Source organism: Carassius gibelio, chromosome A17 (assembly GCF_023724105.1).
Source record: "Carassius gibelio isolate Cgi1373 ecotype wild population from Czech Republic chromosome A17, carGib1.2-hapl.c, whole genome shotgun sequence".
NCBI classification, from domain to species: Eukaryota; Metazoa; Chordata; class Actinopteri; order Cypriniformes; family Cyprinidae; genus Carassius; species Carassius gibelio.
Window position 1 is genome coordinate 23,578,495 of NC_068387.1, and position 25,836 is coordinate 23,604,330.

The following is a 25,836-nucleotide window of genomic DNA, read 5'->3' on the forward strand; positions in this document are numbered from 1 at the left end:
CGCTAGCATGGATAATCTTGCCTGTCACACTGCTGTCCCATTACACTGAAGTGCTACAGCGAGCACATTACACCAGCTTTGGCACGTAACACAGTGTGCTCTCAGGATGTCACTGACCAATGATCAATGAGTCCCGCTAAAGCATGTAAGGACACTGAATCTTGCTCTTTAACAACCATCCTCTAGTTTTTGGCACTGTTGGGAGGCTGCACAGATTGATTGGATGGATTTCGGAGCAGATACTCACGGTCTAAATGGCTTTGCCGAATGCCTTCCACGTCCTCTGCGTGGATGAAGTGATAGCATCTCTTCCCTACGATGTCGACAGGTGTCAGGTCCATGTAGTCACTGATTCTAGAAATAATTATTTCAACATAAAAATCTAAATTTACACTCTTTTTTCTTTTTGCTCTATTTTTGTAGTTCAGCCAAAATAAATCTAAATGTAGGATTTACATTGAAACATTTTCACACAAATTGCTGGTAAATTTGACAAATAATTACAAAGAAATAACACATTGAATTACACATGAAAGTTTGAAGTAGAAAAGACTTGTAAAACATATTCCAATTATTATTATTTTTTTCTAACAAAAATCTTTGTTAAAAACATCAATAACTAAAGCTTAGCAGCCCACCAAAAAGAAACCAATCAGATCCTACTGTGGGTTATTATCTGACATTAAAATAGGGCAAAGACCTGATTGGTTTCTAGTCAACGTCACTGATAAAGAGATTCTGATTTCCCAGCCCTTCCGTAAGCTATATATATATTATGCCAGATTTTATTCATTAAAAAGGATTCCATCTGTGACTGCAAGCTGTCCGCCTGTTTTCGTTATAGACGTAATATTTTCTGAACTTCTGTAGCTCTACCAACTGAATCTAAAAGCAATTCTCACAGAAGTATTGAGAATTTGATAAAAAACAGGTGGTTAAAACCATACCAAATGTCTTTAAGTTGGGCAAATACTATTAGCAGTGCATTTCCAGACATTATCCGACTCTAACCTCAGTGCAGTCCTTCTCTACACGGATCAGAGAACATGGCCAGTAAAAAATGGCCAACCGATCTCTATCCACCTTCATTTTTAAAAGCTGGCTTTTGCTGTGATGATAACTCCGCTACAGACTTGGCCCGATTCCATTCTCTCATAAATATGTTAAGTGCAGGGGAGTGGTAAAAATTTTAGCAGACACTGGGATGACTTCAATCCCAGAGATATAAATAAAACTAATAAAACTAATATGATATTTCCTTTCAAGCCAGGCCAAATTAAGATGTTCTCATTTTATGGGGCAGCAGTGGAACCACAGATGTTTTGTAAGTACAAAAAAGGTTGTTTTTTTTTCTTGGCCGGCTTTTCAAACACGTGATAGATGTTGAAACAAGGTCATTCTGGGATTGCGTTTAAGCAGACCTCATCACTATCAGCTCTATAATGAACTGCACATGAACATTACTGTGTGGCTGATTATCCACTTTTGCAAAACACATTTTCGCCTCCTGGTCCTTCACTTCTACAATAATGTTGTATTTTAACTTTTTTAAATTAAAATAAAAATGTAAATCCTTTTCAACGCTTATCATTTTTTAGGGCGGATACAAAATCTCTTAAATCAAACTGCACACAATACTAGGCTTATACTAAATAGTGAACATTAGCTCTGCAAAATAAGATTGTGCAAACATAGTGAAATTGTTGCCCATTTAGAGATTTACATAAAGCATAAATAATTTCTCATCTTTATTAATGTTTAAAGTCAACAAGACATAACAAAGGCCGCTTAAAATGGCACTGAATATATTATATAAAGAGTGTTACCGGTTTTCACAGTAGACGATGTTGAGATCCATGTTGACCCGTGTAACAAACATCTGGCAGTCGATCCGAACCTCATTGATGGTTGGCGGAGGAAGTGCGTGTGCCATCACAACCATGCCCATGATTTGATTGGGTACCGAACGACTGTGTGTTAATGCCATTCTTATCCGCAGCCTGCCGGTAATGTGGATAACCTTGAAGAGCACACAAAGCGGAAAATTAAAAACCGATCAGATGCAATTGTCTCCTGAATTACATGCACACCGTTTAGTAAAGTATCCAGCCACAGTTTCAGTAAAACAGAAAATAAACCAGATTAAGTCAAATAAGAAGTCGAGTGAACTCTTTTATAATCCAGTATGTACTTTGTGCTGTAGTGTACACTTGACCAAGATCCAAACCCAGATTCTCAGATTCTTGTACCCGTTATGTACATGTTCTATACTATTAAAAACACAAAAAGCACCATTTCTCTCTGAAATAATCAAAATAATCAAAAGATAACAAAGGCAGAGGAACTAATTATTTTTCCGCCAGCTTTAAAGTTTGTAATGCTTTAAAGTCTTTTGTAGCCCGTTTTGCCCAGAGGATGCATTGACTAGATCGGCAACGATGTTCTTTTTTGGATCCATCCATTTTAATCACCCAGGGAAACCTGGAGGGGATAGTTTTTGTAGTGTTTTAAACTTCTGACACTATCCTTTCATCGGTTCACCACAGAGATTGGTGAGATGCTATTAGCAACATTCATATAGACAGTCCGGGCCCCGAAGTCACCGAGTGCTCAGGCCGATGGGGCTCTTTGATGCTTTGCACGTTTCCACTGAGGGACAAGCAAATGCAACCCCCAGGAAAGACAGACTGCCACAGTCGCTAAAAAAGAGTGACTCTCCTGGAGTTGAGAGTTGGTTTGAACTTTCACAGAATACAAAATTAAAGGAAAATGCCACCGTTTTTCCATATTGCACTATGTTCTTCCCTCAACTTAGACGAGTTGATATGCACCTCTCCCATCTCAGTGCGTGCACTCAACCGCTGTAGCATGCGGTGCCACTATGCTAGCCTTTGTCCTAACCTTTTTAAGAATCGTCCTAACCTTTCCCCTCATTACGGCAGCCCATAGTTACTGCGATGCGAGCATGCATGAGCCGGGCAGTCATGAATGCACTTGATACAGCTGTTTCCAAGCTTCAGTAAGACATCACAGCACACCGCGATCAGAAGGTGATGTCCAATTACGGCCGATATCAAACCCATACACACATTCTCATAAACAGAGCAGCACACCAGAGAGCGGAAGCCCACACAAAACACACGCCGCCTCCAGAACACACATCCATCTCTACATACATATAACACTGGGTCTTTCAATGAATAAACACTGAGCTGCATTAAAAGCACACAAAATGGAAATGATTGTACTGAAGCCCAAAGCGAGGGGCATCAAAAAGTCAGTTGGAAAATACAACTTTTGATGTAACTGCCACAAAGAGAGACTTGCCGGTGAATTGCTGCAGGAGTGCTCTTGGCAAGAACATCATAAGCTCTGGCAAAACATTAAATATGCTCAGGCTGCTAAATGCAAACTGACATGGCTAGGGTTCACCGCGGCCGCAGCAGCATAGCATATCTCAATTTAATACAAGCCAACATAACAAAGGGATCAATTTTTGCAATTCATGGTTCAGCACACAATGCTCTCTCTCTCTCTCTCTCTCTCTCTCCACCCGTCACCGCGTCAGTGAATATAGAATAGGTATACATAAGAAATAAGATTCATCTGTTCCAAGTGATTCTCTGGAGTGCTTTTGAAATGCGATATGGCACAAGTAATGATAGAGAGCTTTTACATGAGTGCATTAACTGAGCTGGGGCCGAGACGCCTTGGCAAGAAAAAGAAAAGACTGGTTTAAGCTGGAGAAGAATTCACTTTGATTTGACCTCCAGAGTGAAGAGGAGATTTAAATATCAGCCATGATGTGTGCCGCGCTTCGCTTCCCTCCGCCTCGCACCTATCACCTAATGCCGGCGCATCCTATACAAAATTCAGACTTTTGTATTAAGTAACAACACAAATATTGACTTAATTTGGAGTAAATGCAATAAGAAGTGTCCTTGTCTGGCCGGTAATATATGCGAATGTGCATGTGTGAATATTTATGCTTTGGGTTAGTGCGCTCCCCGACTTCGCGGTTATTTGCATCAAATCTACGTCCAGATGGATGCAGCAGCGGGGTTTGGATCTCTGTCGTTCACTCAAAGACACATCCAAACAATCATCCACTTCTCTGTTTACAATCCGATTTATACTAAAATGTACAGCATTTGGTGATCCGCTGTATCAGTGGAATTTTCCAGAACAAAGTGGAACAAGTGCATAGTACACAGATATAAATTATGCCAGAATCCATTACTGTTTAGAGTTTGGGGTTTGTAACGTTTTTGAAATATCAAGTCACTTATGCTCACCAAAGCAGCATTTAACTAATTTAAAATATAGTAAAAACAGTAAGTTTGTGAAATATTATTACAATTTAAAATAACTGATTTCTATTTGAATTTGTTTTAAAATGTAATTTATTTCTTTGTTGCAACGTTGAATTTTCAGCATCATTACTCCAGTCATCAGTGTCACACAAGCCTTCAGAAATCATTTTAATATTCTGATTTGCTGCTCAAGAATCATTTTTTATCATTATCAATGTTGAAAAACAGTTATGCTACTTAATATTTCTGTGGAATTTGTGATGCATTTTGTTTTTATGAATAGAAAATTCAAAAGAACTACATTTATTAGATATACAAATGTTCTGTTTTCTTTATTGTCACTTTTATTCAGTAAAATGCATCTTTTTTGAAATAAGATATTAAATTAAATCTTACTGACCCCAAAAATGTAAACGGTAGTGCATGAATTTCTTTACAAAAGACAAAAATACAAATATAATTTCAGTTTACCAAAATTTTGTATTATTTTTTTTTTAAACTTACTTAAGTCACACAAAACTTTTTAAAACAATGTGCAGAATTAAAAAGAACTTTGTCAAGAAGTAGATTTTAGCAATGATACAAGTGAACACTTCTATTAATCAGTTAGGTGTGCCATTATTGCTTGATATTAATTATCTCAAAGTGTCGAAAAATGGCCAATTTGTTGGCCTTGCAGTTTTGTCATTAACTATCACACACAATATGACACAAGACTGAAGTGAGTTTTCATTTCTTAATCATCCTGTTCAGCTTTACCTTGTATCCGGAGGACTTGATGTGGACGCCTCTTTTGGTGAGCGTGGACTTCATACGGACGAAGAAGGAGCGTTCTAGAATGTTATCCGGCGACAGAAGACTAGGGCTGTTCGACTCCACTGCAGAAACAAACAAAGTTCCTATTACAACACTAAAACAATACACAACTCACAGAGACAGCACGATACCAGACTGCTTTAGTGAGTACGGTGTGTAATATCTTCTCATTGCTATCATCTCTTGGTAGTTGGACAGTTAATGAAACCGCACATCCTGATAAGGAGAAAGTGCTAATCAAACTTTGACAATGTTTTAATTGTATTTACTAATATTATGAAGCAGTGCATTGGCAAATGAATAAACCTCACCAGGCTGATGTTAGATGTATTTACCTCCATAGGAAATGGGAAAATTAAGCAGAGCGTAATTTAACAAACTTGGTTTAGAAAAAAACAACTCACTTTTGTTTCAGAAAACATTCAAATCTAATTACAATTTATTTTAATTTTCCATGAAAGCCAACAAAATAATGTATTTCCCATACTATAATACATCACTTACCAGACGAAAAAAAGGTTTTAGCATATGAGGTTTTAGCATATGAACAGGACAGTTTGAAACGTCTGTCGATCTAAACACTGAGTGTACCAATGTAGCGTATCCTTATTAGGGACCAAATTGTTGGTTTTGCTGGAAATTATGCCATAATCATAGTCAAAATTTGTGTTAAAATAATAATTTTCTTAAAATGTTTACACAATAAATATTTAAATTGTGTTTATTTATTTCACTACATTCAAAGTAGTACATTTTATTAATATGATGACATTTTCATAGTTTAAGATTGAAAGTCTGGGTCTTGGACATGAGTAAAATCTATATATATATATATATTTGAAAACTGACAAAATAAATGAAGGCACACACACACACACACACACACACACTCACACACACACACACACACAAATCTAGTTAAAATTAAGCGAACATTACATAAGTAGAATTTTTATTTTTTTTTTTTTATAAAATCAACCCCTGGGACATAAAAGTATAGTTGAATAGACACTGTCATATAGTTGTGGGTTTGGATTGCTGTATTTTCCCATTTCTCTCTCTCTCTCTCTCTCGCTCGCTCTTTCTCTTGCCCTTTTTCTCCTCCCTCTTTCTTTCTGAGAACATGAATTAAATGTCATTTAAAATCTAACTAGTCCTTTATCACTCTGGGGAAAAGGCAGAGCCATGTTATATTTAGTCATTTCATTTCTTCTGATTAAATATGAATTACTATGAAATTTTTCTCATCATCTAACACACAAGAATATGCCAACAGCTTTTTAATACACTATATAAGCACAAACTTCAGCATTAAGAGTTTAATTCGCCTCTCTAATCCAATCACATCAACCTTATTTCTCTTATCAGAGATGCCCATTTTGAATTAAATGAGCTCATTAGTTTTAATCAAAGGCAGAGAGATCAAAACTTGCACGTAAATGCTTTAGATCAGAGCTGTCAGTCAAGCGTAGAGTTCTATTTGACTAAAACACAAGATCAGAAGCCGTTGCAACTCGCCGTTTTCATTAAGAATGAGAAATTATGTCCTTTTTTGACACGTGCGGTGCTCGGATGGAGAGAGGTCATTTGCTACGTGCCCTCCGCGACCTTGCTTTGTGTTAATGACAAGAATGAATTATACAGTAAAACCTTTGCGACACACACTCGCACTCCTGCCTGAACAATAAGTTGAATTTCAGGATTTCCCTCGTGCCACTGAACAATAACAGAGAAAGGGAATCCTGCCAACTTTGCTTTTTCTGGAGATGAATAAACAAGAACAATAAGACAGAAATCCAAGAATACAGTCAAACGTGTAAAAGTAAGAAGGGTAGTAGATCACAGCAGTAAGCATATCAACTTTACAACTGAAATCACATTCCCATGGAAAAGATGAATATTTGTCATGAAACATTTAACCATTAGAACCAATGAATTCTAAACATCTGATAGACATATTTTAAGGTAGAAAAAAAAAAATTGAATGTTGTTTTCATATCTTGAATGTTGTTATAATGTGGTTTTATGTAAGAAAATGATCCAAAAAAAATTCAATCTTCAGCATCAAATACAAATTTTGACACTACTATTTCTGTGAAACATTATTCCCAGTGGCATAGTGTCTGATACTTTGTGTGGCAGTGTAAAACGCATTTTTCTCATCATCTAACATAAAAATCTGCACTATATATATATGCACAAACTGCAGCTCTAAGAGTTTAAGATCCTCAGATCCTATCACATCATTCTTATTTCTTTTAACTGAGATTTCCATTTTGAATTAAAAGAAAAATTGGTATTTAATGTTGATGTAATATCTATAAACAAGGAAACAAATCTTCCCATAAATGAGAGTATCAAATACAAATTTTGACAATACTGTTTCTGTAAAACATGATTCTCGGCAGCAGCATAGTGTCTAAAACATTGTCTAGCAGTGTTAAACGTAAATGCATTTACTGTATGTCACTTATTAAAAAGTCTGCGAATGCAACGTGTGCAAAGAAGATGTGCTGTATTTATTCATGTCAAAAAAGCTTTAGTTTTGTAAACATATGAGCTTCCAGCACTTCCATGTCTGCAGTCCAGCAGAAAGCCCTGCGGCAAGCAGATCTGCTAAATCATCGATATCAGCCAATCCATGAGATTAAGGGAATCTGCTGCGTGTGTCCAGAGAGTCTTATGTGTTCGACTTAAACCTACAACCCCACAATGCACCTGTATTCCAGCAGCAGCAGCACAACACTCTGCACGCTTCATCTTTTGTTTATGTGTTGTGTTTATGAACTCCCTTGCAATCCAAGTGAGACAATAACACAGAAAACCATTCAAATCAAGAAAATTCCTCAGACATCCTCTTTGTGGAAGAAAGCAGTTTTATGGAGTATGAAAATAAATCCATCTCTTGTATAAAACTGACAATATCAGACATGACTTTTTAAAAGGAAAATATTATTTATGAGGAGCGGAGGGGAATTTATGGCCTGGAAGGCCTTGGGATTAATTTTCTTATGAAATCTTTGCACAGCGTATGACTTCTAGGCCTGTAGGAAAGCTTGTTGTGTATCATGTAAGCTTGTTGCATAGTTAGTATATCATGTAATTCATTAAAGGGACAGTTCACCCAAAAACATTTCCTCACCCTAAACTTGTTCCAAACCTGTATGACTTTCTTTCTTCCGCTGAACAAAAAATCGGAATGCTGGAAACCAAACTGTTGACGGGAGCCATTGACTTCCATACAATATCGATGGCTAATGTCAAAGTTTAAAGGAATAGTTGAGGCAAAAATGAAAATGTTCTGATTATTTACTCGCAGGCTGTCCAAGATGTATAGGTCTTTCTTCAGCTGAAGATAAATTAAGGTTTAAAAATAAACTAGACACAAAAACTTTAACACCCATTCAGAATTTGGACAGTGCAGTTCTTCACACATGTCAAAGCGTGACCTTTCCAATATGCATATTTCACATGAGACATGAGCTGGACCAAGGCAAGCATTTGTTGTTAAGAAGTATAATTAAAAAAAAAAATTCTGAAAATGACTGATCGTTGTGGTAGAGAAGTCACTTATTTGCTGGCTGGGGTTGTGTGGTTCACTTTGAAGCAGCTTAAATATGGATTTTGAAGTGTTGGAAATGGCCTAAGGTGCGCACCATTCACTTGGATTAGATGGAGAAAAAACCTGGAAAGTTTTCCTCCAAAGCCTTCATTTCTCTTCGGCTGTAGAAAGAAAGGCCTATTCATTTCGTATGGACTGAAGGTGATAAAATAATTAAGAAACTTTAATTTTTGGGTGAATTTTCCCTTTAATTAAAACAAACCTAAGGTCCTAATGTTCATCTAGCAGAAGTTTAAGTGCAAAGTGATTTTTCAAATCGTTTATAAATAATTTCGACTTTCTGTGATGCATTGCTTTGAGACTGCACTCACAATGCATTATACACAAGCTTTTGTTACAGATACTTAAATCTGTGATCAATATTTAATCCCGGAATAATGAAAAAGGATTCCCCTGCAAGAAGAGCTCGGACGCGAGTTTGAGATGTCACCACACTGAACTGCGAAACAAATGACACTTAAGCTAAAGTAAACACAGCAAATCTCTGCAGAAAACACTAAAATATGTTTGGGGAAAAAACAGCCTGAAGAATCCAGACCACGCTGGATTTTAAATCCAAAATTTAGGAAAAATCTTTCGAAAATAATGTATAAATTATAAAATTATACGCTCAGAATGAAAAAGAGGCCATATGTGCTCTACAACAGGAAAAGGAAATGCATAAGGAAGCATACGGACACAGAACTGCCCTCATGATAAATGAGGCGCAGTAAAACTTTACATTGTACTATTTGTCTTTTGAATAATCCATGCCAGAGACGGAGCCAGAATTCACTGAATAAGAGCTTGTTTCTTCTCTTTTTTTGTCCGTAAATAAACTTTAAATATACTGTGAGACCCTAGAGTAAGTCAGGTGTGAAGGTTTGTGAGCTCTCGCATTGCCTTGTCTGTTTTCTGATTGCTTTATAAGGAATCAGATGCATGTTGGGATGCTACAGCTGTATATTGCAATTGCAATTTCTCTTTAGAGGCAGATTAAAATCCAGAGGCTCCAGATGTGGATCAGCGGATCATGAAAAGCACCTCTTCTCAGCCTCTTCTCAAGCTGTGCTAAGCAGTTCTGTGTGTGAGGTTTTACATGGCTTGATATGGACAATTGCAGATTAAAACTAGATTTTTGAGTGATGCTTGTTTGAAGGCCCAGGTGGTAAAAAGAGCAAGACTTCATGATATTCTGGTCTCCAGATATTGCTTGGATCCTTCATTCAGTGCAGGTCTATGAGATTTGTTTTGTTGGATGAAAATTTTAAGTTTGATTATTCAATAAGTCCGCAGCATAAACAGTGCTGGACTAGTTATGTTAAACAAGTAAGTTAAACATGTTCAGATCACGAAGTATGAGATTTAGTAAGCACTATGAATAAACATTTTGCAGATAAATGCTAATTTGAAACAGGATTATTATTGTGCCCTAAAACTAAAATGAAAACTATGAAAATAATGTTTTTATTTCAATAAAAAAGCAAATGGATATAAATCAATCAATCAAAACAAAACAAAAAAAAAAACAGAAGAAAAAGTAACAAATAGAACAATAAACAACAAAAATAAACTAAGTTATGTTCACATTGGTTGTTTACCAATCTTAACCAACCTTGTATTACATTTAAACTAAGGAATCCTCAAATCATTCCTAAATTATAATCACTAAAACTAAAAATTAACAAAAAGAAACATAAATCTGCCTATGAAATAACCTAACTTAAGCATTAACATAAAATTAAACTGTATGCATATATTTTAAAATAAACAATATACATTGTTACACAATATTATATATGTACACACACACACACACAAATACTTTTATTTGCTTATTTTATCTGGAAATAAAATGCCTTAATAACCTTGAAATAAAATGTATAGAATATCAATGCATTTCAGAGACTCTCTGTTTGATCCAAACCCCTGACAGAGAAAAACAAGAAACAAGCTGTAGAGGAGAGCACAAGTGAAGACCAGCGCGTCTGGACCCCAGGAAGACAAGTGGAAAGGTCATGGAGTGAAAGATCGTCTCAACAATGAACACGGTCCTTTCCAGCAGGCACATATGGAAGGAGTTTGGGAGAAGATCGGTGAGGTCACAGGAACATCGCAAAAAATGCATGGGGGAAATCACCAGAATACAGATGAATGGACTGGTCATGGAGCAACATTTCCTCTAGTAAACAAACAAACAGATTGAGGAGATGTGGCAGAACTGCCATTAGAATGACACCAAGAGAAGTGGTCTGTTTAAGCAGAAGGAAATGAAGCTCCTGCCAGATGTCCCGGCACCCATTAGCAGCTAAAGGTGCAGGTGTCAGTGGCCTATGGCTCTGTGAAGCGCATCAGCCTGACCCCTGTGCCCTACACACTAAGAAAGCAAGTACACAGGAGTCAGGAGAGAGCAGGCAGTCTGACAGCTACACGTCACCTGACCGACTCGATGAGAGTCACACCCAAATAGATCAGGCGCTTTTGCTAAGATACTCAAAAGTAAAAAAGAGTTTAAGAACAAATTAAAAAAATCAGATTTTTTAAAAGCTGAAGAGAAACCTACTTCCACAGTTCTAGGCTTTTGTTTGTGGTGTCTATGTAGGTACCATGGTCTATCATGGATATTTAAAGGTAGATCGACATTCGACTGCTCCGCCATCTTGGAACGGTTTATATGTTGTCACTCATCATAAAAATCAACCAATCAATCAATTTCAAAATGCAGCACCATTGTGCAGCATCTGGTTGTAAAAAACTGGATAAACTTTTACCAGAAAGAATGTGTCGGTTTGTGTTTTTATTGTGTATTATACAGGATTTTAGAATAAAGTACCTTTTAAATGCTTTGTTAGCTAACAGATTCCTCTTGGTGTATTGCGTTAGTTTAGAAAAAGCATCTGCTGAAGTCAGATATAGATATTCATACATACATGGGTATAGGGTTGCAGATACATTAGGGATGTGCATCTCCATAACTGAGGCCGATGTGATATGCATCTAAATACATAGCCAATTATATGATACATTAAAGATACATATGAAACAGCTACTGATGCGATGCGATATGATTTTATGCGACAAGATATGATTTTCAATATCCGATTTCGATTCGATTCAATACAATAGGATTCAATGCAATATGATGCAATGGAAAGAAATATGATGCTATGCAATTCAATATGGTACAGACAGTTTGCTTGTATTTCTTTGGTTCATTGTGATTATTTATTGGAAGATGCAGCTCTACCGCTGCAATGTTATTCTATATTCTATGTGACTCTTGGGACACGCATCGGTCTCTGTAGTGTTGTGCAATGTCATCTTCACGTAGCAGCAGTGGTGATGAGAGAACATGCTTGAGAAGCAGTTTAGAGAGGAGAAATCAATTTACATATAAAATCTTGGTAACAAATTATTAGTCACGTTCTAAATTATAAAAGTTTAGTGCATCTACTAATAATTATATATAAATAAATAGTTTTTATAGATACAAATATGTAAGAAATGATGTAGCGTGATACAAATGAATTATATCCAATGCACATTTTTTTTAAATCGATGGATCGCATCAGTTACTTGTATGCAGATGCACTGATGCGAATCAGTGAATATTACCATCCTTATCGCCCAACACACCAGCTTGCTCAAGAGTGTTCATGGACCAGCTTTGACTATTCCAATATGGCGGACGGCTTACAAATACCTGCACAAAATACAGCCGCTAATAGGAAATCTACCTATACACATCGATGCTTGCCATGTTTTTTTTTAGCACACTGATATGGTATTCTGAGTGTTTTTAGCACATTGCTATGCAGTGGTTTCTTCAAGTCCGTTCACAAGTACTTACAGTAGGTTTAGTGATTCGAGTAGGACACATAAAATGAGTCCGTAGTTGCTTTATGTTATGTGTTGTGCATTTGTGTTTGTGTGACGTGCTTCAATGGAACAAAACATAATTTTTCAATTATAAATCTGACACTGATCTGAGGCCAGTTCAAACTGAAGCTATAAAAGGTTTGTTGTTTGAAGGACCACTGCCTCAAATTTCAAGTTCTATCGATTCGACACAGTTGTGCTCTCCTCTGAAATCATCCGAGAGTCGTATTCCTCAAACCTCTTTTTTTTCCCTGCTATACATCAATAACAGATTTACTCACAAACAGCATTAAACATTTATGTATGTAGCTTGAAAGACTGAGAATATAAGCTATTTTCAGAGAAGAGAAGAGATGCTAATACATACACACATAAACAAATGCTTGGGTGGTGGCCCATATGGTCTGTAAATAGCTTTCAGGAGTTGTATCCTCAGCAGACTTTCAGGATTTACCTCTATAGCCTCTGTGGCGTAGATATGTGTGTAATGTCCTTATTTCCATAGCAACCCCTTTTTGCTATTCACTATAATATGTAGCTGACATCCATTCACACAATGCAACAATATATGTCTGCTAAAGAGGCAAAGCAACAGCAAAACACAAGACCTGACCTTTTGACTTTATGTGAGATATAACCAAAATATCATATATTTAACATTTTCTTGACAGTATATATCAAAATCTATATATCTTTTAAATGTATTTTTAATGCAGCCCAATAATGTGTGTGTATGTGTATGTGTGTGTGTGTGTGTGTATATATATATATATATATATATATATATATATATATATATATATATATAAGTTCTAAATAAAAAATATGGCATTAAACTATATATATTATATATAATAAAATGTATGCATTTAGCAGATTTTTTTATCCAAAGCGACTTACAGTGCATTCAGACTATCAATATATATATATATATATATATATATATATATATATATATATATATATATATATATATATCTTGATTTATGTAAATTAATGTTTTATTTATACTATTTTTTTAAAATAATATTTTCACATTGTTTAAAAAAAAGGATTAAATACATTACATATTAAAAGTACTTAATCTGATTTAATTTTTTATTTGTATTTATTTACATTACCTTCATGGTACTAGATGAACTTGATTTGATGTAAACTTAGAAACAATGCAAAAAAGCATTTATAACAATTTGAGTTAAAGCAACTTACAACAGTTTAAAAATATAAATATAACTGAGTCACATCTGAAACCATGAAATAGCTAATATATCTGGATATACAGTGATATAAATCAGCAGAATCCCTACTGACTTACACACCACACTGTCAAAATAAAGACTTAAAGAAGATGCTAAAATATACAATACAAGACTAGGCTAATGCAAAACGCAACAGAACAACTTTTCTGTAAAGGTAGGAAATATCTCGTCAGGACGGGCCCGGTGTGTCAAGCACGCAGAGGTTTAATTGCAGCCTTGATGAAGTTGTGCATTTCTCACTCAATGACAACATGACACCGCAGTGATAACCATAAACACAAGATATCAATTAGCTGCTGTTAACACTGTTTTAATTATTCCTTCATCCGAAAAAAGTCAGGCAATAATCAAATTTGGGCTTGTAAATGAATTTCAAAGTGCTGTAATTGAAGCACTCTTTTCCCCTCAAATGAACGTACACATGTAGGTGTAGTCAATGATTTTAAAGAGCAAATCTAAAATGGATGTAGGGTCGTGTTTACCTGTGGTAATGGATTGTGTAAATTTTCACCACCACAAAAGATGAGGGAACTTAAGGATAATTTTATTAACCGAAAAGTGCAGTGATTTTAAAACACCTTCAAATGGGGTCATTATTTAGTTTATTTATTTATCCCGCCCTCATATATATATATATATATAACAGAGACTGCAGTTTTTCTGTTAGATCTGTTATATTTTTAACAAACCAGCCTCTTTGTGAAGTTGCATCACTGTGGTAAGATAATTAAAAAATACATTAACTTGTAAATAAATTTGAAATGTGCCAAACAAAGTGTGAAGATCACACTGAAATGATCGAAGAACTCTTTAAGGGACAGTTCAGGCATACAGGTTTTGAACAACATAAAGGTGAGTAAATTATGACATAATTAAAATTTTGGGGTGGACTGTCCTGTCACATCATGATTGTGCTTATTGTGCAATGCTATGCAATATGCTATAAAAAATATTAGTAAAATAATATATATGTTGTTGTGTGTAAATTTTGTAAGCAACATATATACATACAGTATATTATATTACGAGATCTGCCAGCAGCAGCCATGCCAAAGACACAAACCTAAACCTTGAGCCTTTGTGTGTGACACATAAATACCGAAACATAAGCTACCGACGTGAAAAGTGTGTACGCAGCAGTTTTCACAGAGTCCGGCGACATTATGATTTTATGACGACAGCTGGAGGGAAGATTAATTCTGTGTTTACAGACAGTATTACTAACACCAAACAACCAGCAACTTGCCACAAGGTCTAGCTTGCACAGGACAAAAATAAGAAAGTAAGATTAAAAATGAATATCAAATGCAGACATATCTCATTATTTAAAGTCTAAAAGTGGGTGCGTTTAAAATAGCCATTCTGTGCATTCATTGGTGTGCACTGACTTACATGTGTCATCAATTCAACGCTATGAAGTTTGGTCCTCATTTGAAGTGCATTGTGGACTGTGATTTTACCACCTGAAGATGATTCTGTGTTTGGATCTTCTCATTGCAGAACACAATAAGTGGTCAGATAACCTCTGCCCTCTGCTACAGCTTCATCCACCGGGTCTCTGCTGGGAAATGCTGGGATACTGCACTCATCTATTATTACTATGGTAATGAGGGTGAACTGGTGACAGGCTGTGCAGTTTTTATCTGTCTTAGGGTCGGATCGGTCCCTGTGTTTTGGAAGAAATCCGCTCACACACCCCGGGAGTGCAGTCAACACCAGAGAACAACAAAACTACACAAACTCACACTCTCTGTCTGCCACAGCGAACCACTGGAAGTGTGTTAATTCTCCACGCGGACGCTGCTTTTCAAATCACAACATAGCGTGGCCACGGATGAAACCCTGTGTGTGTGTGTGTGTGAGAGAGAGAGAGAGGGAGAGAGAGAGAGAGAGGGGCGAGAAGTTGAACACGGTAAGTGTCGTCTGGAGTGAAGGGTTCTGCGGTGAACAGGTGCTGCAGTAATAATACTTGTCACAAAGATAATTTCAGTCAAAACTAATGAGTTGTGAACCCAGGAGATTGTTCACATCAGAGCAGCACATGGCAGTGTGTTCAACCTATAACGGCCTCTAAAACCAGATTGAATCGATGCTGTTTGCATTCAAAAACAATTTAGAGAGTACGTTTAAATGCAAATAAATATTGATTTATCTATATATAGATCAATAAGTCAGTCATTATATGACAATTTAGTGTTAGCTTTCTCGTGTCATTTCCAAAATGGATCATTTCTGAGAAAATACACTACTGTTCAAAAGACTGGGGTCAGTGTGATTTAAAAAAAAAAAAAATTAATAGTTTTATTAATATTAAGCAGCAAAATCTGTTTTCAACATCAACAATGATAATAAATGTTTCTTAAGCAGAAAATCTAAATATTAGAATGATTTCTGAGGAATCATGTAACTCTGAAGACTGGAGGAATGATGCTGAAAATACTGCTTTCTATCACAGGAATAAATTACATTTTTAAAATGTATAATATATCACAATATTACTGTATTTACTGTTTTTTTCCAGCCTTGGTAAGTATCTACTTTTAAAGGCATTAAAAAAAATCATTTGAACGCTACTGTAATTTGAAATAACATTTGTCTAAAAATAAAAGGTTATAAAAATGTATACATTTTCTGTGGAATCAAATTCACACTTTCATTATTTTTTTCATTGCTCTATATTTGTGTTTCCAATTGAGATAAATAAACTCAGACAAACTAGAAAAGGCCTGCAACCCATCAGTGTCAGGACATGATATTAGACTCATGCACAAAATATTAATGAATGTAAAACGCTTCACTTATTGACTGAGGCGGGCAAAACTACGGGCGCAAAAGGTCACACAGCTACATGTGAGGAAAAAACACACAGAAGAGAAACATGAAAATGCTCTTTATAAATCAAAAGCCTCTAATGACATTCTAATTTAGGAGAGAGCCCTCAATAGAAGTTGATAGAATTTGGCATGTCATTTTAGCCCTGGCCGCACTTTTCCTTTAATCAAGTAGCACAAAAATGGAGAGATGGAGGTGGGGGAAAACAAGGAAAAGAAAGAGAATGAAGTGATTGAGTATGCGATCTGAGTTTGCATGCATGTGTACGGGGAAGAGAGAGAGAGAGAGAGAGAAAGAGAGAGGGGTTGCAGCTGGCTGCTTTACGCTGCGACGTTCAAGCATGACTGACCTATTTCATCAGGTCTGTCAAAACCTTGCACTGATACATGTTGACAACATTTAATCTTAAAAATTGAAAGAAATGAATTAATATGCAAATTCCATCAGCTTTGTAATAAAAATGTCCTTGAAAAAAACAGAGAACACCACCCCAGAGGAACGGTGCGAATTATCCGGGCTCCGTTGTTCCTCAAGTTAGTTGGAGGTACACAAGTCCACCAGGAAATCAGCGCGGATCTGACTTGGAAATAATTATGATGGAGAAACAAAGCCCTAGCAGGTTGAATAAATGGAACGGCATGGGGGAAAAAAAGAGGCGGGCTGCTTTGTTATTCACTTTGAATTAATAGGATTACTTTGAGATCCATATACACCTAAAATCAACACCTCGCTATCAATGTGCACAGAACCAGAGAAGGGGGTGTTGGGCTTCCTGCATTACGAATTCAAGCAACAGTGGGACACTATAGGGAAAAACAGCAGCGCTTCCTTATTCTCCACGAGACTGAACAATTCTACAGGGATGGAATCTTACAAGACAAAGATTAGCCGTCCAAAAGGAGCAGGTGGCTAGCATGAGCTCTCCTGTGGAATTAACTGAACTATGGGGCCTAATTATCTGTGGAGAGAGAACGGTGAGGAGAGAAACTTCACTGTTTGAAGGACAAATGATTCATTAAAAAGAACAGCTCACCTCCTCTCTGATCTTTGGACAAAACAGCATGCTTGAAGCTCCCATCTGAATAAAAGCTTAAACTGGAGAGCAGCAGATGACCAACAGTCAAAGACTTGGGCTAACAAAACAAAAAACTGCTGATACAACAATGATTTTATGCACAATTCAGTTTTGTATTGAGATGTTAGCCATTGTTACTTGTTTCTTATGAATATGTTCACACATACATTAAGTATTTATTTGTCCATTCTTTTTGTTTACATTTAAGATTGCATGTATGCTAAAGAAAAATGAATAAAATAAACATTTATGAAAATGTATCAATTTTTGAAATCTGTGAATATGTTTAATTTCATCATTCATTCGAAAACAATCTGTGTTCATCCTCTTTCTTTCTTTCTTTCTTTCTTTCTCCTCTTACCAGCATTCCTAACAGATCAGAATGGGCTGTAAAATCATGAAAAATGTGCAGTCCTTACAGGGCACATATATGTCCACCCAGACATTCATCACTCGATAGGTATTGTCAGTGAAAGTTTAATTGCATAAACACTCGGATACTGTCCTGTCATATTTCTTGTCAGGCTGGATTCTCTCTCTGGGTTCACTATCGCACAAAACTATTATTGAATTGCTAGCGGACCGCACCAGTGCCAAGGGGAGTGCAGCTTTATGAATAGAATTTGTTTTCTATCAGCAAGACTGACGAATTGTGTCACGAGGAGGCGCAGGGCAGATAATTCCCCCCGTTTATTGGGCAAAGACCTGTTAGCTGCTTGCTCCTTATCTATGCTGCGTTGCCAACTAAACAAACGTGTATATATATTTGAAATTTGGCAACGAATGCATTTGGCTTCTGCAGGGGGAGTTCAGTCTAAACACAGCAGAAAACCACTGTTCATCCACTCACCGGAGACTTCTGAGATCAAGTGGACTGAATAATCTGTGTTCAGGGGAAAAACACTAAACATATGGAGTGATGAATGGAATGTGTCAGGATCACCACTGAACAATTACAAAACCACTCTTGAAAATTTAAATACTTTTAAATTAAACTTGTAACATATTATGCCTGATTTAGAAATATAGTTTGCTTTCTTGTAGTGCATAATAAACTTAAATGAGACATACACACACACACACACACCATATTTATGTTCTGCTATAAAGCTAATTATAATTGTTAACAGACTACCCAAACAAAAAAAAGACAATCAAAAAGAGCAAATAAAATAAAATAAAATAAACAATGAAAACTACAGTAAAAATACAGTAAGAAATATGGCATTTTTTTGATATATTATACAAATTTTAAGTGACCATTTTCTATTTGAATATATTAGAAAATGTAATGTATTTTTAACATCATGCTGCTTAACATTATTTGGAAAATTATAATCAAACAATCTTTGATGAATAGAAAGATCAAAAGAACAACATTTTTTAAACAGTTTTTTTCTAACATTATGATGTCTTTACTGTCACGTTTGATCATTTAATGCATCCTTGCTAAACAAATATGTATTATTTCTTAAAAAAATAAATAAAATGACCCCAAACTTATGAACAGTTTGAGCCTTTGGTTTTATCATTCATTAATTCAATCATTTTTTGCCATTTTTTTTGTGTCAATAAATTCATTAATTCTTCTTTTCCTTACTTCCTTTCTTCCTTCTATCAGTCAGAGTAAGGTTTATTTGCAAATAATTTTTCCATTTCCTTCTCTGAATGTCCAAAGGGAGGTTTGATCACTTTTAGTTCACCTCTAGGGATAACTCCCCATGAAAATGAAAAAAAAAAAAATATATATATATATATATACTAATAATATTTGTCTATACAGCTCAAGCACATATTCTCCAGATGATGCAGGCTCAAGTCCAGACATATTCTGTGTTTATTCACCATATTACTAGTCTAATAAGAATCAATACCTTAAAATTCAAATGTGTGCTTTCGCTACTTCGAAAACATTTACAGCAAAAACCCACTGTAGCCTGAGCAAGAACTTCACCACAAACCAAATACACAAGCCTGATGATGTAGTACAAACACAAAATCCATAAAACGCATACAAAAAAAGATGATCTCGGGGTCGAGTTCTTACTGCCCTCTCATCCTGCAGAAGCTGAGCTCAAATTGGGCTTTTCTTGTGTGAAAGCCCCAAGCAGCTTTACAAAAATACTTTCCCACCACGCGCCTCGCCGCGCACCCACTGCCTGGGAACGGAGGCGTAATGCTCTGTGCCTACTCCTCGAGCTTGATAAAAAGCCCTTTCTGACAACCTTATCAGCCAAATAAGCTTAAATAAAACTGGCTTCTAATAGTCTAGAGACCGCTTGATCCCGCCTTTGTCTTTCAAAGCTGCGAAGCCTTCCTCCTCCAGTGATCTTGCACTTTCCTCGTGACAGAATTCTCAATCTTTTAGGCCGGCTAAGCTGTCATTAGTTTCTTTGTTCCTCTCGCTGGATTGTTTTGCATGTTTCTGTATGGTTTGATACTGAAGTGCTCATGACGGCTGGAGCGCTATAGACATTTGAAAAGCTTGATAATGCCCTTTAATAATAGCTGAGATGAGAGGCATCAGCATGTGGCTCCTCAGCCCTCGCTGCCGTCACCGAGAATAAAAGACCCTCTGAACACACACATATGCCAGAAGTAAAAGATGATGCCATAAACTCAATTCAGTACAACTACAGCTGATCGATTAATTACATGATATGCAAATTAATTCATTGCATATATATCAATATTTCCTGAGAAAAGCCCTTTAATGAAGATAATTAAAAGATGATTCTGACAAAGGGAACAGATACAAAAAGAGGCTTTTGAAAGCAATATATTGTCTCTGCGTCTCAAGCAAAAAGTGCTAAGTTTACAACATATCGTGTCAAATTGTTTCTTTAACATATAAAGAATCTTGAAATAAAGTGAAATACAAAAATCATAACACCCAGAAAAAAATCAAACAAAAGAGGCACAAGTATACAAATAACTTAAAACAAAAGGTGACTAATTAGATTACTAATTTTGTGTTCTTATAAAAATGGTTTTGAAAATAAACATGAAAGGCACTAAAGACTAAAGATGATGTTGTTTGATATCATTTGTCACTTAACCACCTAAAAGCACAATCAATTAAACAACAATAATAAAAAGAAAGCCGCAATCAAAGGTCCCATATTTTTTACACAAATATATTTGTTGCAACAAAACATTTAAACCTTAAAAAGGTTATTTATATATTTAAAGAATGCCTATCTTTCATGTAGCTTGAAACCTCACTTTCTTCTGTAGAACACAAAACGAGATGTTTTGAATAATGTTCAGACTGATCAAAAAGGAGTTCATTCAAAATCTTCTTGACTTCCATTACATGGAAAAGAACAGCTTGGACATTCTTCTATATACAAACTCCCTTTGTGTTTCTCTGAAAAAAGTTTTTTTTTACATTAAATGTGTTTTTAGGCAAATTGTTGACACAGCAAAGGACAAATAAAGATCAACACACTTCCTCTGAGCTTTTCCTGCACATACAGACTAGTCAGGATTGATGGACATTTTTAAATCAGGTTATGTTCAAGCAAGAGTCTTAATTTAAGCTAAACTTAGGGCCTGGGATAAATGAACACATCAGATGATTAAAAACATTTGTCTTTGCAAGCAGGCTGGTCCCTTATTTATAGTGGGTAGTTCATCATGACGCCCAGCTCGGAGCTTTTGACAGTGAATCTATCTGATGAAGCGATAGGCACTTTCATAATTACAGAGTAAGTTATGACGTTTTCCCTCAAGCTCACAAAATTAACAAGCATTAATGTCTTTTACTTACAACTTGCAGGATCTTTCCTGCACCACTGCTGTAAAAGCTACAGAGCTGCCCACAAGTGCACTACACAAACATGCTGTTTACATGCTTGTCAAACATATGCAACATAAAATAAATGTACATGGTGTAGGCTAGGGCAAAAATGACACCAAAAGAGACAGGCAATTTTAAATATTCAGCACTGCGTTCAGGCAAGCCACGTTAGTCACACTTGCATCAACTGTTCCTGACGTGCACCAATCCAGTCTTGAAATCTCTCACAAGCGCTCTATTTAAATTCCATTCTTCAGTGTCTCTTCCATCACATCGCTGCTTGCAATTATCTCCCTCCTCCAACCCCAACTCCACCTAACTGAACCTGCAATCCGATCTGACTTTTGTTTCTTCCTTTACAGTTCACTTCATTGGAAGCCTTTTCTATTACATTTTGTTTTACAACTCATGTAATTTTGAATTGTAATTATGTATGCATATAATGGTTCTGTTCTGTATCCCGAGGGGGTTTGTCTTGCTGCTCTCCCTGCTCTGTCCAAGCATGGCTGCATGGACAGGCATGTTGAGTGTTGTCCAGAACATAACCATACCGCCAACACTAACTGTATGCAATATCAATGTAATAAATATACTTGACAAAAGTGGTCTTGATTGAAACCGAGGCCAAAAAAAAAAAAACAATTAAATAATCTGTGAACTGCATTCTATTCTATTCTAGAACATCTAAGCCCAAAATTTACATGGGTTTAATTGCCCGTGTGGACATTATAGAGACCAGTAGCTGTATGTCTATTATTTTTTTTTTTATATAAAAATGAAATAAAAGAATGTAAATAAAAACCTGAAATTAAAACCTGAAATTTATTACATTATTAGATTTACTGTGACAGTAGATAATATAGAGATATGATCCAGTCTTATTTTAGTATTTTAGCGTTTTTGGTTGGATTCGTTTTTATTTTATATTTTTTATATTTTCTGTTTTCGCTTAAATTTTTGGTAAAGTTTTAGAAAAAAATTTTGTGCTTTTTATTAGTTCTTTTTAACTATGTCTATTTAGTTTTCATTATGTTTAGTTTTTAATTTTAGTTTATTTAAAAACATATTTTTAAATCATTATCAATATATATAAAAATGTAACTAAAAATCCAAAAATAAATTTCAGAATAAAAAAGTAAATTTAACGTAATGTAATAGCCATGACTGTTTATTAAATTGCCTATAATTGTCTATTAAGTATCATAGTGTTACTATTATTTATTCTCCGCAGTGGATAATGAATATAAATATACACATTATTTTTCATTATTCATTAATGATATAACAACAACTGTAACACACACTGGACAGAGCTCAACACACCATCTCCTCTTGCTCATCTCCACAGTGGCAACGGCAAAAAAACTTGCCATCTGTGATTGGAGACCACCACTGGAAAAAGCATGCCACAAATCTCTGAATCTGTGTCCCAGTCATGCCTCGTGTAATAGACGCTACTGGAAAACAAATAAACAGGTTTTACTCACAACAGCCACATGCACTGCTGCAACACTCCGTTAGTATTTACAGCTGAGATGAGGAGACAACCTGAGCATCTGATTTGGCCTAATTTGGTCTATACATAAGAAGACGAAACATCACAGCAGACACCGAAGTTTGCTTTAATTAAATGCACTCAGAAACGCAAATGGACAAAAGAATCAGATTTACATTCTTAATCAAAACAAGCCATGCAGCAGAATAAACAGATCTGATGGCTTCATGGGAAAACAAACTCTGTTTAATTGTCAGGAAACGCATCTATAGTATAGCTGGACTCCTGAAACTTATCCCTCCTCTCTGGGTTCATAACATAGCAGGTCAGTCTGTGTATCTGCAGACGTCTGGTTCAGAAAGCTGCTCTGTTTGGATGGAGGCCAGACGGGATGTTCTGGCCAGACAGTAATAATCATGTCAGCATAAGATCTCTGAACTCCTGTGGCTTTTAACATTAGCTCTAGACAGATCAGTCATGAGCAACTTCAGTTAAACCCTAGGAACTTCACTGCTGTTTACTTGAGGAAATGCAACTGATTAGAAAAGCTTTTCATGGGAAGCAACTCAAATCATGTGAAGTGCATGAGAGGGTTAACTAAAGCCACAAACACACTCTGTACAGATCTGCAGATGTGACTTCCACGGTACATACTTCAAGTGCATTACTGTGTTACTTGTTTATTTGTTTATATATCATAGTTAATACTTTTACATCAAGGTTCCATATATTACCATTAGCTGATGCAATAGATCTATCATGAACTAACAGAGGTTAAAGTTGTTAAAATAACAGTAATGCATTACCAAAACCTGAATATTTGTACATTTATAAATATTTATAAATTAACATTTATATTATAAATTAAGTATTTTATGCTCACCATAGGTGAAAGTGTCACATGATCACATGACCTTTCAGAAATCATTTTAATACGCTGACGTTGATGCTCAAGAAGAAACATTTATTATTATTATTATTATATTATTATCATCAATGTTATATTTTGATAATATTTTTCATTGCAATTAATGCATAAACTATCATAATTATTATATTAAAACTTGTAGCAAAGTGTTATGAGTAATTTAATACATATAAAAACATGTAGCTTTTGAGATGTTTATAAAAAGTTTTTTTTTAACACGTGATTACAGGAGATTATATTAGGTTTTCTGTTCTAGTGTAACACACACACACACACACGCACGCACACACCACTCTATTGCCTCTCAGAAGGGTGAAGTGTTGGGGCTTAGAAAGTGAGATGAACTGAAGAAATGTCAGATGGGTTCAAACGTGACCCCACTGGCTGGGTCAGCCTGAATAAAATCAATATGTTTGAGTCGCAGACCTCAGGAACTTCAGATTTCAATTAGAACTCCTCCAATCGTTTTAGTCATGTGATCACTCCTGACCCCACTGATATCCCATTTTCCCAGAACACAGGTGCTTGTGTGACTACGTGGACTACATGTTAACAGGTCTGGGATCATTTGTTTGCAAAAATGCCATTAGGTTTGAAATCGCAATGCAATGATATTCATATACAAAATGTATGTTTCTAAAAACTAAAGAATCAAATTAGGGCATTCTAAACACACATAAACAAAAATCTAAACTACATGAGTATCTAAAACTGTGTGTGAAAGCGATGGGAAACACACCATTTGACAGGTTTTTAAGGCTAATGTGTGCCATCTGTGAGTGCTAATGCCATTATTTGTATTCTGAGCAAGTGCTAACTGCTTGTGTGACCCCAACTCTTCTCAAGGACACTTCTCGATATGTGCCAAACACCTATGATGGGGTGGGATTCACCTGAGAGGATTGTGGGTAATGCAGACCACAGAATCCCCTAATGACACAGACAGTGGACAGCAGCCGGTGAGGTCAGCGACCTTGGCTAGATGCCTCTGGTGTCCTAGAGCCCTGTGGCTGAATGAAACTCAGTTCATTTCCTAGCAAAAAGACTGCGTGAAAAATAATCATCATAGTGACACTAAACTATGGTATCTTAAGAATACAAATAAATTAACGCTACAGGATACTGCAAAATATATATTGAAAATAAATAAAAAGTTTAAATATAAAATAAAAACATAAAAATAAAGTTTTTTAAAATTTAATTTAATTTCATTAATTAATTTGACTTGTTTTTCAAGGGTGCCCTATTTTAATGTTTTCCTAGTATATACACAGGAGCAGAAAACTAAAGCTGTGCATTTTGATGCTATTTTGAGAGAGCTCATGCTTTCACATACAATCTGCTAATATTGCACAGACTTTTAAACAGTATTACAAGTATAAAACAATTTTAAACAGTAAACATTTGAAATGTAAACGAACATTAATCAAATTAAAGCTGAAGGTGTCAATATAAAATAATACAAATGTAAAACTACTACTAATAATAATACAGTTTTATGGCCTGCAAAAAATATTTTGTGTTGTAAATGATCCCAATTAAACGCACTGCCAGGTGTGACGAAAAGTGAAGCACATAATTTAATTTTAAAACAAGTCTTATCTGACAGGTTTTCAGTGTGAATATGTGCATGTGTGTTTGTGTACAGTAGAGTGTGTGTATGCATGTGAATGTGTGTGTGTTTGTGTTGTGCTGGAGGTTTTCCTCTGGTCTGACAGGGGTAGAATCAGAGGCCTGGTGAAAAAGAGCTCTATTTGCATTTCAAATGTCACCTGCAGCAGCAGACACCTGTTAAAGGCTAGAGGAGAATCCACACAAATCAAAGGTCTGACCCTG

The 25,836-nt window shown here is 35.8% G+C and overlaps 1 protein-coding gene across 2 annotated transcripts in view; it reads right to left on the reverse strand.

Moving 5' to 3' along the window:
• Positions 1 to 25,836, reverse strand: part of LOC128031781 (neuronal PAS domain-containing protein 3-like) — a 267,459-nt gene that overhangs the window by 13,271 nt on the left and 228,352 nt on the right. For both annotated transcript variants that reach the window (XM_052620192.1, XM_052620193.1), the window contains exons 7-9: positions 5,073 to 5,191; positions 1,827 to 2,020; positions 248 to 354 (exon numbers count right to left, since the gene is read on the reverse strand). In XM_052620192.1, coding sequence (XP_052476152.1) covers positions 248 to 354; positions 1,827 to 2,020; positions 5,073 to 5,191 — 420 coding nt within the window. The remainder of the gene's footprint in view (positions 1 to 247; positions 355 to 1,826; positions 2,021 to 5,072; positions 5,192 to 25,836) is intronic.